The 18421-nt window shown below is 34.3% G+C and overlaps 1 protein-coding gene across 1 annotated transcript; it reads left to right on the forward strand.

The window, feature by feature from the left end:
- The first annotated feature begins 6888 nt into the window (after nucleotides 1-6888).
- LOC126693322 (serine carboxypeptidase-like 45) lies at nucleotides 6889-17523 on the forward strand. The gene is made up of 11 exons (XM_050389266.1): nucleotides 6889-7293; nucleotides 7432-7533; nucleotides 10906-11001; nucleotides 11311-11403; nucleotides 11771-11841; nucleotides 11964-12308; nucleotides 12436-12560; nucleotides 12917-13009; nucleotides 13100-13217; nucleotides 13296-13474; nucleotides 17237-17523. Exons 1-10 carry the CDS (start codon nucleotides 7041-7043, stop codon nucleotides 13446-13448), a joined length of 1449 nt encoding a protein of 482 aa, XP_050245223.1. The 5' UTR covers nucleotides 6889-7040; the 3' UTR covers nucleotides 13449-13474; nucleotides 17237-17523.
- Nucleotides 17524-18421: the final 898 nt, after the last annotated feature.

Raw genomic sequence — 18421 nt, forward strand, 5'->3', positions numbered from 1 at the left:
AAGTACAGATCCTTTAGACAAAGGATGAGACCTATTTGATACTTGCTTATGAGGAAACAACTTGAAACAATTAGGACAAGTGTGACCTGAAGCACCACAATGGTAACAAACATGAGTAGTTTTAGAACTAATCGGTTTCCTAGAAGGAGGTCTAACCTTGGAGGTTGACAGAGACCTTAACTTAGGACAATTTGGCCTAATATGACCAAAAATATGACAATGATGACAAGTGGGGACAAAAACATAATTTTTATTCAACCTAGGAGGAGTTTTAGACATAGGTTTAGAAACTTTAGCGTTAACATAAGATATTTTACCTTTGTCCATCCTAGAAAAATTAGCCTTTAGCTCTTCATTATTCCTATTAAATGGAGGAATATAAAAATATTTTTCTTTTGAGTTAGTATCAACAACAAGTTTGACTCTAGTTAATTTTTCAACTTCAATTTTAAATTCAACTAGTTGCTCTTCCAAACTTTTAATTTTTTCCACCTGAGATGAAATTTGATTTTTAAATTTCTCATTCAAATTATTAGCTTCATCCAAATTTGCAATCAATTCATCTCTTTCAAGTTTGACCTTCTTAAAATTAGCTTTTAATTTTGTAGAACAATTAAGAGATTTCATACAAAAATTATAAAGCTTACAATAGACATCTTGAATATCATCATCATCATTCAACACAAGATCATGCAAATAAAAACAATCAAGAGTTTCCATGACAACGGGGGTCAATGGATCACACAGCAAAGATTAAAACATAATCAGAGTGTGCCCGCTCTGATACCACTTGATAGGCCAAGAATATATTGACCCCTTGGGTAATTAACCAATTAATTGGCCAAGTGAATTAATTAGATTCAATTACATGCAATAAGCGTGGTAGCACAAATAAATTACTAACTAAGTTAAATGCAGCAAAAAATAAATTTGACACAGGTGATTTGTTTACGAATGAGAAAAACCATCGAGGTAAAACCCCACCGGATGAATTAAAGGTCACCACTCCCAAGAATCCACTATTATCAAAACAAACGGTTACAAGTAAAAGGAATCCCAGTACCTAATACCAACCTATAGTTGTACCCTTACCTCAATACCCAATTGGACTTGTAATGTAGTGACAATCTCTTCTTTCAATACACGGCTCCCAGTACGTGACTAACCAATGATACACGGATCCTAGTACATGACTAACTCCACAACAACTCTTTGATTGTTGTAGTTGATTTGCAATAGCTTCACGTAGAAATACCAATAAGATCTTCAATGTTGGTGCAAGAGATTTTGCTTGGTTACAGAACCCAAAGGCGTACAAGAAATGCAGCAAGAACTCTTTCTTCTATAGGAGGAGACTAAAGTTTTAAAAAGAAAATCTTATGAAACTCTCTAGGGTTATGTTTTTCTTTTTCCACCTCCTTTGAATAGGCGCTTAATGGGCTCTCCTATTCCAAATAGGTTTATACAAACCTTGGGCTTTCCTAATCCAATAAGGATTATACAAACTCATAAACCTTGGGTTTTCCTAGTCCTATAAGGATTATACAAACCCATAAACAAATAACCTTTTAGAATAAAAATGTTGTTGGCTATAGTTTGAATCCCATGAGCTCGATAGATTGAGACATGTGTCGAGCTTTAAAGAATCTCGATAGATCGAGCTTCTGTTGAGGAGATATCGAGACCTGCAGATTGCACTTTTTCTTGAGCAGTTCTTGAGTAATTTTCATGTTTTCAATTTAACCACTTGTAATGATCATCTTGAACATTCTTAGATTTAATCTAAATACAAGTAAAGTGTGTTTTGTTAAAAGATATGCCAATTATATAAAAATATGTCCTTAACAAAAATTATATAATATATATCATCATTTTAATCTCATCACCTTCCTAAACAATGTAGTATTGTATTCTTGTGTTGAGATTATATTAATGTAAGATTATAATAACGTAACTACTATTACAACGTAATATAACATTACAGTGAATCAAATGCCCCTAAATGTTTACGGTAATCACGCCATGCCTCATCAATCATTTAGTGGAACACTGCAAGACTCAAGAGTACTTTGGTTAATTCGGTATCTATTTATGGTATGACTTGGAAGAAGAACGCAAAGCTATAGGAGCCCTTTATAAGGTAATCGGTCTACTTCGTTTGAATAGCAGATGCTGCACATCATGAGGTCAATGCGCAGTGGTGATATTTTAAAGGATCATTTCATTTGAATATTATCTTGAATATGCCATCCAAAAAATAATTAAATAAACAAAAACATTATCTTGAATAAAAGTATGTGAACAGAATATACGGCAGGGAGTTTTTCCAAATGGCAATTATTGCAAACATGACAATCATTAGTTTACATGAATAGTAGCATGTAAAATTTATATGGTAGGGAATTTTAAGCATACAATCTGTAGGGACACGATTTGCGTTAAACCACAGTAGGATTGGGTTCGCACGTAAATGGACCCATACAATATCATTTGTAGAGAGTGGGATCGAAAGGCTAAGTCATGTTTACTCGGCTGTGGTTTTGTTAAGTTGTTCATGCATGATTTAGAGGTGTTCACCCCTTTTGGTCCTTTTCTCTGGAAGGATCCCCCCCTTTAGGTTGCAAATTTTCCTTTTATATTAGCATGCATTCAATTTCCTTCGTCCACGTGTAGGGTCGAACTTTCCTAGCCTGACACTTGTCCCATCAGTTTAAGACCTGAGTTGTTGGGAGTAGTTAAGTAGGCTAAAGAGACACGACTCTGTGAGAGGCAAAGCTCCGTCTAGGGCAGGTAGTTTGGGCAGCCTTTCCTAGATATTTTAGATTTCTTATAAGATTATCCCTATGCCGCTTTTACCCCTTTCCTTAGTGTAGCTCTGGGCTAGCCGAGGGCTGTACCCTCCTCGGCGGTTTCTATGGCCCATTGGTGCTTTGCGTTTATTGGGCTGGGACTACTATCCTCTTCGGCTTGGGCCTTAAGTATTCCTGTGAATAGGTGGATCTGGCCCATCTGTTGTCGGGCCCCACACAATCTTTTTGTTTACAATGTACACTTTAAATTCTACTGTTCATACAAACTAATAATTTTCCTTGCTAACATAATTACATCTCCTTTCCAAATTTCAACTAACTCTTATGTGAAGAGAAAACAATCCATGGAGAATATTCCATTGAACATCAAAATTCTGTGTTCTTTTGTCTTGTTGCTCTCTCTCTCTTCTAAAGTATTAAATGGTTCCATTTTATTAAAATTTTTGACTTTGCCATAAATCTAATATACCTGATGTAGATAAAGTTCAAATATTTGGTAAGTAGCACTATGAACACAAATGCTTTAAAAAAAAAAAAAAAAGAAGAATAAATAAACACTAGGCCACAAAATTTTCCACAAAATTTCTTAAGAAGTTGTTACTTGTTAAAAGTGGTGTGCTCTGATTAAATAATATAGGTTTTACTAACTTAGGCATACATTAGTAAACTATTTTAGGAAACGTTTTATAGAAAAATGAAAAAGTTACTAATTTTCTTGATAGCTTTTTCAATTCCCCATAAAATGTTTTCAAAAATAGATGACTAATGTATGCCATAACCGGACCCTATTCCTAAACCAATAAATTAAGCTAGTTTGAAATAAAGTTTAGTTTATACAAGACCACAAGATGCTTGCCAATCTAGAAATCATGATGGTTGTTAGAAATTAGTGGTTAAATGATTAAATTTATCATATTCCAATAATTTAAGCTTTCAGGACAATCGAAAATTTAACATGGTATTAGAGCAAGAGGTCATGAGTTCAATTCTTGTCTCCTCCACTCTTACCTCCTATTTAAATTCCCACGAGTTTGGGGCTTGACTATTAAAAAGGTAGTTTATAGTGCATCGTCTATAATGTCATCTAAGCTTTGGATGTGCCATCTTTAATATTATTGTCATCCAAACATCATACTCGTCCAGAAGAAACGACATTCAACACTTAGAAAGATTTAAGCCACATTTGCCAGAATTGAGATTTATCACATAAGCCCACTACTTCTTAACGTGAGATCAGTTTCATCAAAACTCACCTCCACTATCTCCACTAAACTAACATGTCTCTCGTGGGAAGAGTGGCAGGAAACAAGGAAACCCACTCAAGATCTCCTATATAAGGACTTTACTTCACCACTTTTGAAGTACGTAAAAAATTTCATAACTCTTACACTTTGAGATTTTTTGAAGATCTTTTAAAAAGTTCTAACTTAGCTATCAGAGGGTCCTTGGTAGGCATCATACCGGTGCACTTTTCGTACTTCATTTTAGGTCTTCCATTGCAACTTGGTTTGAACATTCAGCCCACGAATTTCTCACATCATCACACTCATTTTAATTAAATCTGAATTGTCATTGGAATGGATAAATTGTTTATGTTGCATTGGTAAATGAAGTTTTGTATGTGAATTTTATTTAATTTGTAGACCTTAAAAAACAATACCTAAGGTATTATACTTTAGTGTTACCATTTAATTAAACTCTAATCCTTGCCAAATTTGATATTCTTGTCATTCATTAAATCTTTGGCATGTAATCACTATCTCCATACTGTTTTTTGGATATTTAAATAAAATAGAAATGATGTTTTCTGGATGATTAATATATTTCACAAAGATGATGTAGAGGATTAAGAGCATTCATATTTAGTATGTAAAAAATATCCAATTTTACCATCTTAAAAGCTACTTTATCTATTATATCATATCATTTTACAACACACCCAACATCTTAAACTCTATTTCTTTTGTCACTTTATTTAAATCCACCACAGCACCACCATGACTCACCACGCCCCACCCACCATAGACCCACCATGACCCAAACCACAACTACCATGCCTCAGACCCACCACGACCTAAACCCATAACCACCATGCCTCAGATCCACCACGCCCCACCCACCATAGACCCACCACGACCTAGACCCACAACCACCATGCCTTAGACCCACTACGACCCAAACCCACAACCACCATGCCTTAGACCCACCACGATCCAAACCCACAACCCACCGCTCCACCGCCACCAAATCTGACTCACAATACCCCTTAGCCAGTTGATTGGTGGAGAAGCTTTGATCTCTGCTTCGTCAGTGTGGAGGCCTAACCACTAGAGATGTAAGGAAAGAGATAGTGAGAAAGAAATGGACTGAGACTAGAGAAAGAGAAAGAGAAAGACAAAGGAGAGAGAGAATAAAAAGGATTAAAAGAATGAGACGAGGAATAAATTTAAATATTTTATTTTTGCAATTGAGCTACAGTATCATCATAAAAATAAGATGACATTGTAGCATTATTGCAAATTTTTTTGTAATTCTAAGACTTTGCGAAACCGAATAATGGAGGGTTTTGAGACACTGATGTTAAATATTGCTAACATATGGCATTTACAAAATCCAATGTGAATGCTCTAAAAATAATAATTTTTAAAGGGCTTTGACAGATGTGACCTTAATGGAATTAATGCAATTATTGTCTAGTGGCTGCGAAATTGTCGCCAATCCTTTCATCCAGCTTGATTAGGTTGGAAAGAACTCTGTCCTTAGCTCCTCCTCCTACCCCTAGGAATGTACTCCATTCTTGATACCTCTACTTGGAACTCCCATATAAATGGATGATTGAGTTCCAACTTCCAACACGTCAAACTTTTTTTTTTTTTTTTTTGAGAAATGTCAAAAATAAACATGTGTTCCTTCTGCCAGCTTCCATAACTATTGTGTCCTTTTTTAGAAAGTTAATCTTGCAACGCATGTCTATATATATATAAACCCTCCGTTTTTGTTACGTAATATATATATATATATATATATTTTTTTTTTTGAGTATTTAATTGCGTTTTTAAAATGTTTGGAAAACTTTTTTTTGGGGGGGGGGGGGGTGTTTGGGTGAGACGTAAGTAAGATACACGGTTTTTAAATTAAAAAAAAAAAAGTAGACGTCCTAAATACCTCAAGAATTTCCTTAATAATCAAAATACTCCCAAAACTATCAAAATAAAATAAAAAAAAAATTTAATTACCAAAATGACCAAGTTATCTCTAATCAATATACTCCTAGAATTAAACCACCAAAATAATCAAAATATCTATAGAACTAATGGAAGTTCTAAGGATATTTTGGTCATTTGTGGCATTTCAAGGGCTTTTTAAAATAAATTTTTTGGGGCTATTTTCATAGATGTGGAGATTATGGGGTATTTGAATAATTTTAGAGGTTTTAGGGCTATTTTCATATGAACGAAAGGACCTTTCATTTCTAACCTTGTCCCAATTTAATTAAAAATTTGGGACGAACTTAATTAGGAGTTTCATTTATATAATAATTATCTTCATGAAGTATATGTTTAATTAATTAGAGTCACAATGATACACAGTTTGTCAACAGTACTAAACTTTTTCTCGCTAAAAAAAAAAAAAAATGTATTAGATTTTTCCCCCTTAAATTCTGTTGTACAATCAAGATTGTTGTATCATGGATTTTTTTTTTGGCAGAAATTTATTTGAAGGGAGTAAGTATTAACCCCAAAACGGGGGCGTCATGACAAGGACGTTGGCTAAGAAAAACTCAGTGAGTTTAGATGAATGATTCTTTATAACAAAAAACATAACTCGAAGACTAAAAATACAAAGAAATAGTAAAAACTCATAGTTAAAATCAAAACAATTTCTTTATTTATTTACTTATTTTTGTAGATATATAAGATAGAACAAAAAAAGAAAAGAAAATATGTGTGGTTACTCTTGATTAATTGATAAGAATCTGTAAGTATAACCATACTAAATTTAATAGAGATTAATCTTCATTGGGTTTGCGTTTATCATAGCTCAGTGTCATATTTTTGTCAAAGTCAAGCCTACTTGGTTAATTAATCACTTTCACAAGGACCACCAACTTTTAATTTCCACATGAGACGCGCATTCCAATCTTCACTATATAAGAACAAGCAACTTCGTGGGGGTCATCCATTCAAACCAAATTAAGAGCCCAAGTTCTCACTCTCTTCATCTTGCTCAATGATTCAGTCTCAGCAGCAATGGATGGTGATGGCCATAATATGTGCATCTTTGGTGCAGATTTTCATGGCAGTGGAGTCTGTTCCCACAGATGATAAAATCACAAGTCTACCAGGTCAACCTCAAGTCAGTTTCCAACAATTTTCTGGCTACATCACCATTGATGAAAAGCAAGAGAGAGCTCTTTTTTACTACTTTGTTGAAGCTGAAGCACAGCCTGATTCAAAGCCCCTTGTTCTTTGGTTAAATGGAGGTAAGAAAATTCTTTTCCATTTCCTAAAAATTTATGTTTTTGATGTCCATTTTTCTTGGTTTAGTTTATGAAAATTGTGAAACATTTTACTTGTTTTTTGGTGTATGAATATGACTTTGCCTTTCTGTCTACATGTAGGGCCCGGTTGTTCATCAATTGGCGCTGGAGCTTTTGTCGAGCATGGACCCTTTAAACCGAGTGGAGACAATTTAGTCAAGAATGAGTATAGCTGGAATAAAGGTCTTCCACCATCCTTTCTCTTTATCTTTTTTATCTGTGTGCGGTAGGTAAATATCCATTTTGAATCCAACTTTTTGTTGAAGCATATATCCGTATATATTTTTAAAGTCCTTTTCTTAGATAAAGTAAATTTTCAACTTTATTTCATAATTTTTATTTTTATAAAAATGTTTGTTCTATAATTATTGTTCTTTATGTTTTTTATTTATTTATAAAGTTTAATAAATTATACTAGTATCTTAAAAAATAAGTTCTTAATTACAATGAAAGTTGCCTATAAACTCACCTATAAATATATAAAATTATAAACACAAATATATACTTAACATGTGGCATACATTGATAAGTATTTATTTACTTAAGAAGTGTAAATAATAATTTTTATGTTATTTGAAAAAGAACTCTATTAACATTATGAGTGTTATTGATTTAATTCATTTCCATGCACTTTTCTACGTGATTTGGTTTACTTAGATATCATCATTAATTAATGTAAGATAGAGTATAAAATAAAAAATAAAATAAAAATTCAAAATGTTTGGTTTGGGTTGTTCAACCAGCCCGCAATAAAAACTTATGTGAGGTTGATTTTTTTTTTTTTTACTCCATTAAACCAACCTTTGGTTATTTAATTATTCCAACGTTTTTTTTTCTTTATAAAATACTTTTAAAAAAAGTTATGTAATAAAGGCAAGAAAGTAAATTTATTCAACCTTCATTTTCTATCATCTCATTTTTTCTTCTCAACCAAAGAAATGATTTTGCCATCTCTTAAATTTTAACCCCCAAACCAAACACACATGAGGAACTAAATCTTTTATATTCCCTCACTTTTTACGAACTTTACATTTTTTATCTCCCATTTTTCCATCCTCCAACCAAACAAAACCTAAAGTTATAACATCTAAGAAAAAAAATTTGCCAAAGGTCTTATAACTGAATTGGCACCTTCTCATGCATAAAGTGCTTAGAGATTTAGGGGGTAAAAGATTCAAGCTGCGGGGTTAGTAGCATATTGTAATTATTTCTTAAAAAAAAGAAAAAAAATTGAATGAGAATTGGATTGCACTGTCCTTTTAGTTATTAATTTATGGGAAAAAAAAAAATCTTCCATAAAGTTTCATAATACAAAAATTAATTTTTAATTATATGAAAATTTAATAAACATTTAAAAATTTAAAGAGCTTGTGGACAGTGTTACAATTCTGATATCAAAGATTGTGACTGATTAAGAAAATCTGATACAAGCATAACAACCATTTAGGAATTTAAGGGTGTGATACTGACAACTGTCATGCATTTCAGTAGTCGTGCAGGACCCGCACATTATGTTTGCCGTCAAAATCTTAACATATTAGACAAAAGAGAAATGATATGTTCATAATATTTTCACAATATTTTCACAAGAAATTCTAAGTAGAAGGTTGTGACTGATTGTTATTGTTGGGGCAAAAAAGTAATCTTAGTATTAGATTCAAATTTGAACTAATAATAACTAACCACCTATAATTTGTTATCTCTCCGCAAGTGCGTGAATCTTATCTCTTGCTATTTCCTTTTCTACTTGGTAATCATTTCAAGTTCGGAAACTTCCGCACTAGATGCTGGGGCATGGGGTCCACGAATTCTGAAAATTGAATAATTCTCTTTATATAATAAAACAGTAATTATATATATATATATATATATTTATTTATTTATTTTTCACTTTGATGCTACAAATATTTATGGGCTACCCCACTAAAAAAATTAAATATTTTAAATTTGAATTGAAATAATCTAATAAATAAATGAGAAGAAATTTATAAATATATTATATAGATAAGCAAGGTCATCATTTTCATTATTAGAAAGCTATAAATATATAGATAAGAAAAGTCGCTACGCTTGTTTGCCTGCTTAACATTCTCAAAAAAAAAAAAAAAAAATCATTCAGAAAAAAAAAAAATATATATATATATATATTTTATTTATTTATAAAAAAGCTTATATATATATAACACAAAATTTCTAACTTACACACACACACACACATATATATATATATATATATATATATATTGTATGGGCACGATTTGGAGTCCAAGCCCAAATGTATGGGGTCCTGGTCTAATAAGCCCAATACAATAAATTTGTAGAGTATGGGTCAAAGAACTAGATCTTAATGAGTTGAGCAACGGCTCATGTTGAGTTAAGGGACAATCAACACAAATAAAAGATATCGGTGTCAATGGATCTTTAGTCCGAGGAGGCCAAAGTTTAACGTATACTGATCACAATTGAAAATTAAGATTATTTAGTATGCTACAGTATTCTCTCTCTCTTTTTCTTTTTTCTTTTCTCCCTTCCCTACTCATGGGGGTTCTTCCACATTATATAGCTCATTTCTGATCATCTAGACCTTACACTTGTTGATCATCTGGATCCCCATTTGAGTATCCATTCCATCAGACACCCCTTTCAGTCTTTTGTGAGTTGTGACAGCCAAGACAACACTGTTTAGAGGTCCTCTCCACATTAATGTGGTCAGAAAAGTAGCTGCAGTGCACTTAATGCGGTGGTAGCAGCTTTACCTTAGATATTTTGAGTTTCTTTACCTCTCATACGTTCATGGGGCACATTTTAATTGCTAGAGTACACACTTGGTCTGCCTTTGTTGTATCTGAGGAGGAGTTCCTCCTCGGACCTCCTTCCCCTCATCCCCCACTGATGAGGCTTTTAATAGGAGTCATTTAATAGTTATCTTCTCCTCCTCGAACTTGTTAGTGTCCTTGGACTAGGCCCAAGACCCAATACATTATTTTGGGCCCTAGCCCTTACATATATATATATATATATATATAACGCAAAATTTCTAACTTACATTAATTTTTTTTTTATAAAGTAAAGTTATATATTTAAAATTTTTAATAGTGTATGATAATTTTTCATTGGGTTTTTATACAATCCTCAAAAAAAAAAAACAAAAAAAAAACAAAAAAAATCCTATATATGTATAATAGATTTGATACCTAATTAAAATTTATAACATGCCAAAGTCTAAAAGAAAATTTGAATTACTGATTTTCAGGTTACTTTAACTCCTTTCTCAAAAGGATAAATTTCTCATTGAACTTATTTAATTAAGAGAAAGTTTATATATACAAAAAATTTGAAAACTGTTAATATGATAGATAATTAGTGATAGGTAAAAAAATGATGTTTGTGGTAAGCTTAGATGAGATCCAATAACAGTGTTACTCTTTAATCAAATGTACGTGTATATGTTTATATGTGTGTTATGTTCATTCTAAGATATTGTGTGTGAGTTACAATCTAGATTGAAGTGGATGTATAGTTGTTGTTTACATTTTAAGTACCTCTTTGTGGCAGAAGCAAATATATTGTATCTGGAATCACCAGCAGGAGTTGGATTCTCCTACTCCGCTAATAAGTCATTTTACAATTATGTGAACGACGAGATAGCAGGTATATGTTCTCTAGCCTTTATAATCAGTCAAACTTTTTTTTCCTACTGAATTTGTTTCAATACTTTTGTAGCTTTATACGTATTGCATTAGTACTATATTCAAATAGAATGTGCATATACCTTTCCTTTAGCAATGATTTAAAAGTAAATTACAAATGTGACAGCCATGATTTGAGAACGAAAACAAAACGAAAGGCAATTTGCTTAAATTTAAGTGCACAACTTTTACATTCAAATAGCATTGCCATTTGTATAATGATTTTATATATGGACCTTTTGAAACTGACATTGGGTTTGCTTTTCTTAAGCACGAGATAGTCTTACATTTCTGCAGCGCTGGTTTGGAAAATTTCCAGAATACCGAGACAGAGATTTTTTTATTACAGGAGAGAGCTACGCAGGTGTTTTTTTTTTTTTTTTTTTTTTTACCCTTATAATTGAAGACAAAATGTTTTTTTTTTTTTTTTGGTGCAAACAACTATAAATCTTCTGTTCATGTGCATATGCACACATTGTTGAGAGAAAGTGAGATAGAGAACATGAATTAGAATCAATATTTTGGTCTATAACATCACATTGATAAATTATTGGATCATTGGGAAGACTCAATTAATTATGATGATTAGGGAGCCATAATAGGCCTGGTTTAAAAATAAAGGTGTATTATATTTTTCATTTTCAAGTAGCCAAAAAAAAAAAAAAAAATTCTGTTAATTTCTTATCAAAGAGAGATTTCTTATAAAATTCATGGTATTATTTCTTTAATAGGTCACTATGTGCCACAACTTGCCTACCTCATTATTCAGTCCAAAGTGAAGTTCAATTTAAAGGGAATAGCTGTGAGTATAACTTTGGAGATATGACTTCAAGAAAACTTGAATTTTTTAATTTAATTGTTCCTATTTATTTTATGTTATGCTTATGCCAAATAACATTGAGTGGGCAAAATTTTATAATCCAGATAGGGAATCCTCTTTTGGAATTCGCAGTTGATTTCAACTCGCCGGATCAGTATTATTGGTCTCATGGTTTGATATCTGATGGTGTTTATGAACTTCTCACTAAAAGTTGCAATAGTTCTCAGATTATGAGAGGTGCCATAAGAGGATTTCTTTCTTCTACCTGCACTTCTGTATATACTGAACTTGCAAAAGAACTTACTGACTTCATCGACCGATACAATGTAATTGGTGACGTTTGTCTATCATCTATTCAATCACAAATGGACATGCTTTATCAGCCCCTCAGGTCTAGATTTCAATATTTGACATCTTTCAATTCAGAATCAGATGCCCTCAGTCAGAAGGTGAAGTTTATATACCTTGTCAAAACTCATGTTATGTGTGCTCATTACTTCTTTTGATTTAAAACACAACCTTTTGTTTATGGAGATCACAATTGACTTTGCCTTTATATTTACCCTCTGCTTACAGGAAAGTATAAAAGAGGTAGATGTTTGTGCACAAGAAAACACACAAAAGTATTTAAACAGAAAAGATGTGCAGACGGCTCTCCATGCCCAACTCGTTGGAATCAAGGAATGGAGTTTATGCAGCAGGCAATGATATGAGCTTTTTTTTTGAAAATTTTAGAAATTAGTGCCATCTTTAACTTAAGTTTTAAGTATTTTTTTTTCAAGACCAATTTAATATATCATAAATATCTCAAATACTATGAAACAAAATTAATAGCCACAATGTTAGAATGGTGACTTGTAATTAAAATACAAAGGATTCTTGCAATCTCAATTAATAGTTCATGATTTTTCTTCATAAATTCTTTTTTAGTTTCAGAATGAGTCCCATCTGCGATCTAAAGAAATCAAACATTCATTTTGTTTTTATAAATTATAATTCTTTCCTCTTAGTGATACCACAACTCTTGGGGTTCCTTATTTTACTATTTAAATCTCAGAGTTCTAGAGTATGATGATGAAAACCGAGAGATACCTACAATTGGTGTCGTGGGCTCACTTGTCAAGTCTGGCATCCGATCCTTGGTTTACAGGTATGGTAATAAACTCTTTACAAAGCTCTTTATTATTTTGCAAGAAAAGGTCTTGCTGTCAATTTAGTTGATTTTGATGTACTATGACAGTGGAGATCAAGATGGAATAATCCCATTTACTGGGACTCGAACACTGGTAAAAGGATTAGCAAAGGACTTGGGACTGAATTCAACTGTGCCGTACAGAACTTGGTTTGAGGGAAAACAGGTCAATATATTTATATTCTTGTCTATTTATTGATAGTGCCAAATGGTATTCTTTTTCCTCATTTATTTTTTCCTTTAGGTTGGTGGATGGACACAAGTATATGGTAACAATCAGCTATCCTTTGCTAGCATAAGAGGAGCTTCACACACAGCTCCGGCCACACAACCAGCGAGGTCATTACTTCTATTTAAGGCATTTCTTGATGGGAAACCACTACCTGCAGAAGCATGATGGTACGTGCACAAGTTGCAGGGCAGGTGGGATCTTTGAAGATTGGTAGCTATGGTGTTTCCTTGATTTGTGTCAAGATAGTTGGTATTTGAATGTTATGTCAGTTGTAGTTTTTTAATGTTGAGTTATTATTTTGTTCTAGCTTTTAGGAGTTGGAGTCTGTTGTTATTTAGTTCTACTTTTTAGGAGTTGGAGTTTAAGAGGATCACGATTGTGTAGTGGTCCTGATTTTATGCTTTGGAACGTTGCCATCTACTTGTATAAATTCAGCAACTATTGGAATAAAAGTTATCAGAAAATTTATCATCCAAACTTATCTTTTAAGGAGGCCAGATTACCTCGAATCAATCCAGAAATTATTCATTGTTTCCTATTTAAATTCCACAAATAAGCCATCATAGGTAACGATAAGGAGATATACGTACCAAAGTGGTATCAGAACTTGGGGATGGACCAAAGAGTGGAGCAATTGGAACAAAATGTCAGCTCCATGGTGAGCGGACAACAACAGTTGATCGAAAAAATGGTTGATATTTATGCGAAGATTTTGGAGCTCTCTTCTCGACGTGAGGAGGGTGAAGGGTCACATGTCGCTTCGGGAAAACGTCCTGAGGGAAGATGGCAACAGGGGGGATCTCATGTTCGAGGTAGCAACTAGTCATATGCTCCTTGTTTAGTGAAATTGGATTTTCCAAAGTTCAATGGGAGTGAAGACCCTACAAGTTGGATATGTAGGGCTGAACAATTCTTTTGCTTTCATGAAACGCCGGTAGAGGACCAAGTAGCTCTTGCTTCATTCCATCTTGAAGGGGAAGCTCAACTGTGGTATAAGCTCTTGTAGCAAGAGACAGACACAACCACTTGGGCCACGTTCAAAACGGGGTTGCTGGCTTGCTATGGGCCTACACAATTTTATGACCACTTTGGCGAACTCACAAAACTGCAACAAACTAGCACAGTAAAGGAGTACCAATCTCGGTTTGAACAACTCTTGGCCAAGGTTGGATACCTTCCACCTCCACGCCAAGTAAGTTGTTTCATGAGCAGGCTAAAGGAAAGCATTAAGGCAGATGTTTTGGCGGGATGACCTTTGGATTTAACTACGGCCATTGGGTTGGCACACTTGTTTGAAGCTCGAAACAATTCTTTGCGGCGTCCACCAGTAACTTCTCAAACTGTGGCAAGAACCAATCCTATCACTAGCAAGGAGGAGGGTGGTTTTCGGTCCCTTATGCCAGTCCGACAATTGTCACCAGTCGAACTTAAGGAGCGACACGACAAGGGTCTTTGTTACAATTGTAATGAGAAGTTTGCACCTGGCCATTGGTGTAAAAAGCTCTTTTTGATTGAAGCTTGCACAACAGAAGAGGATGGAGATGTTTCCATGGAATTAGAGCTAGAGGAAGAACAAGAAACTCCAGGCATCTCACTGCAGGCCATTAGTGGTGACCATGCGCCAGAGACAATGAAGGTGTTAGGAAAAATTGGATCAGTACCAGCCATGGTTCTCTTGGATTCAGGTAGCTCCCATAATTTTATTAGTGAGTCCCTCGCATAGAAGTTGGTCTTGCAACTAGTCCAAGAAAAGAAGATTCGAGTTATGGTGGCGTCTGGGGAAAGGCTTACTAGTAAGGGAAGATGTTTCGGAGTCACCATTAAGCTTGGAAGCTATGTCACTTAAGCTGATTTTTATATACTGCCCCTAGAAGGGTATGATGTGGTTATGGGTACTCATTGGCTCCGTACACTTGGAGAAATCCTTTGGGACTTTGCCAAACTTACCATGAAATTTATGAGCCAAGGTAAGGAAATAATTCTAAAAGGTTTGTTTGATAGGTGGGTAGAGGGCCATAAGCTTGAGAAACACACAGGTAAACAACCAAAGGGAGCTATTTTGCATTTGGTGGCACCCACTTTGTCAGACACATTGGCTAGGGAGGAAAAAGAAAAGCCAGGATTGTCACAACTTTTGGAAGCTTTTAAAGAAATTTTCAAGGAATGCAAAGGCTTGCCACCTAAAAGAGCTCAAGATCATCACATTCCATTACAAACAGGAAGTAACCTGGTCTGTCTAAAGCCTTACAGGTATCCCCATTTTCAAAAGTTAGAAATTGAGAGATTGGTCACTGAAATGTTAACCGTTGGGGTCATTTGTCCTAGCAACAACCCTTTTTCCTCTCTCGTCGTATTAGTGAAAAAAGGTGATGGTTCTTGGCATATGTGCGTGGATTACTGGTCTTTGAATCGGATCACCATCAAGGACAAGTTTCCTATCCCAACAATTGATGAGTTGCTTGATGAATTAAATGGAGCCATGTTTTTCTCAAAACTGGACTTGCGATCCAGTTACCATCAAATTCGAGTAAGCCCAGATGACGTACCAAAAACAGCATTCCGCACTCACCATGGCCATTATGAGTTCCTTGTCATGCCATTTGGACTCACTAATGCTCCATCCACTTTCCAAGCATTGATGAATGACATTTTCAAGAATCAATTACATAAGTTTGTTCTTGTATTTTTTGACGATATTTTGGTATATAGTGTCTCTTGGTAGGAACATTTGCAACACTTGCAAATTGTTTTAGATATTTTGCAACTCTATGTCAAGAGAGAAAAATGCCAATTTGGGCAGCAGGAAGTACGATATTTGGGCCATATAATTTCACAAGATGGAGTGTCAGTTGATCAAGAGAAAATTTCAGCCATGGTACAGTGGCCTAAGCCAAACAATCCGCGAGCAATGCGAGGTTTTTTGGGACTCACTGGATACTATCAGAAGTTCATCTAGGATTATGGCAAAATTGCAGCCCCACTCACACACATGCTAAAGAAGAATTTATTTTCTTGGACACCTCAAGCTGAAGTTGCATTCCAGCGACTTAAGGATGCAATGACAAAGGAACCTGTATTTGCCTTGCCAAATTTCTCTCACCAATTCATAGTTGAATGCGATGCTTCAGGTACAGGTATTGGCGCTGTTCTTTGCCAAGAATGTCCAATAGCATTCCATAGCTAAGCACTTCATGGTAAAAATTTACTATTGTCAACCTATGAGAAAGAAATGCTAGCATTGGTAATGGCTGTTCGCAAATGGAGGCACTATTTATTGGGAAGGAAGTTCCTAGTTCGTACTGATCAGAAGAGTTTACAATATTTATGTTCCCAATAAATCACCACTGAAGCACAGCAGCAATGGCTCCATAAGTTGATGGGGTTTGATTTTTCCATTGTGTATAAAAGGGGTTGTGAGAATCGGGTGGCGAATGCACAATCTAGGCGTGATGAAGTCCAACCAGAACAACACTTGGTTGCCATTTCAGCACCCATTCCGCATTGGCTGGATGAAGTCCGAGAAGAGCAAGGGAAAAACACCTTAGTGCAGGCCATAGTGCAATGGGTCCATGATGATGATGCAATGGGTCCTTGGGAATTAAGAGATGGTTTGCTTCTCTTTAAGGACCGAATTTACCTCCCAGCCAATTCAACTTTAAAGCATGACATCATTCAACAATTTCACAATGGGTCCCATGAAGGTTTTCACAAAACTTTAAGAAGAATAAGAGCAAATTTCTATTGGAGTAAAATGAGAGATGATATTAAGGCTCATATTCGGATATGTGAAGTTTGTCAACAATAAAAAGTTGAGCAATTGTCTCCAGCAGGTCTTCTTCAACCATTGCCCATTCCAAACCAGGTTTGGGAAGACATTTCCATGGACTTTATTGATGGGCTACCAGTGTCTCAAGGGAAGTCCATTGTTATGTGCACAAGTTGTTGTAGGGTAGGTGGGATCTTTGAAGATTGGTAGCTATGGTGTTTCCTTGATTTGTGCCAAGATAGTTGGTATTTGAATGTTATGTCAATTGCAGTTTTTTAACGTTGAGTTATTATTTTGTTCTAGCTTTTAGGAGTTGGAGTTTGTTGTTATTTAGTTCTATTTTTTAGGAGTTGGAGTTTAAGAGGATCACGATTGTGTTAGTGGTCCTGATTTTATGCTTTGGAACGTTACCATCTACTTGTATAAATTTAGCAGCTATTGGAATAAAAGTTATCAGAAAATTTATCATCCAAACTTATCTTTTAAGGAGGCCATATTATCTCGAATCAATCCAGAAATTATTGATTGTTTCCTATTTAAATTTCACAAATAAGCCATCATAGGTAACGATAAGGAGATATACGTACTACATGAACTATTCAAAATCATGGATAATTAAAATATGAATTTATTGCAATTATTTATTTTCACATTATTGTATTTGACTTGCAAAGTTACGTTCTAGTATTGTTAATCTAAAAATACTACCAGAATTATGTCTTTTACATTTATGTCTGATTGGCTTCTTTGCTTGAACTTTATAGAGCATGTCTGATTGGCTTCTTTGCTTGAACTTCATAGAGCATGTAGTGAAGGCTGCAAGCTTAATAAAATTTGTTCTTCGGTGTGATCATCATAAAAAATTCTTTTACGTAAATATAGAGCGATAATCTTAACACAGTACACCAATATATACCGGTACCAAAATATTTTGTCCCACCTACCAATTTGGAGTGGTCTCTGTTTGTTGAATTTGTTATCTATTTGTATATAGTGTTGTTGTCACTATATTTTGGAGTTATCTGTATATACATGTTACTAATAGGTAAAAACTTAGAGAAAGTTTAATTAGAATTTGAAATTAGAATCCAATTTTGCGCCGTATGTCTAAATTTATGTGAGGACCACACCATAATTATCTACTTAAGTTTATGTCATGTGTCCACTTAAGTTTTTTAATCTTTGTGTTAAGTGAGTTAATGAATGCAAAATACTAAGAATTGAATATATATATATATATATATAAATGCAAAATACTAAGAATCGAATATATATATTGTAGGGGGGCGGTTTTGGGGCTCAGGCCCAACAGGCGGGTGGTTCTGGCCCAAAAGTCCCTCAACAATGAATTTGTAGAGAGTAGGTTACAGAA

This window comes from Quercus robur, chromosome 7 (genome assembly GCF_932294415.1).
Source record: "Quercus robur chromosome 7, dhQueRobu3.1, whole genome shotgun sequence".
Lineage (NCBI taxonomy): Eukaryota > Viridiplantae > Streptophyta > Magnoliopsida > Fagales > Fagaceae > Quercus > Quercus robur.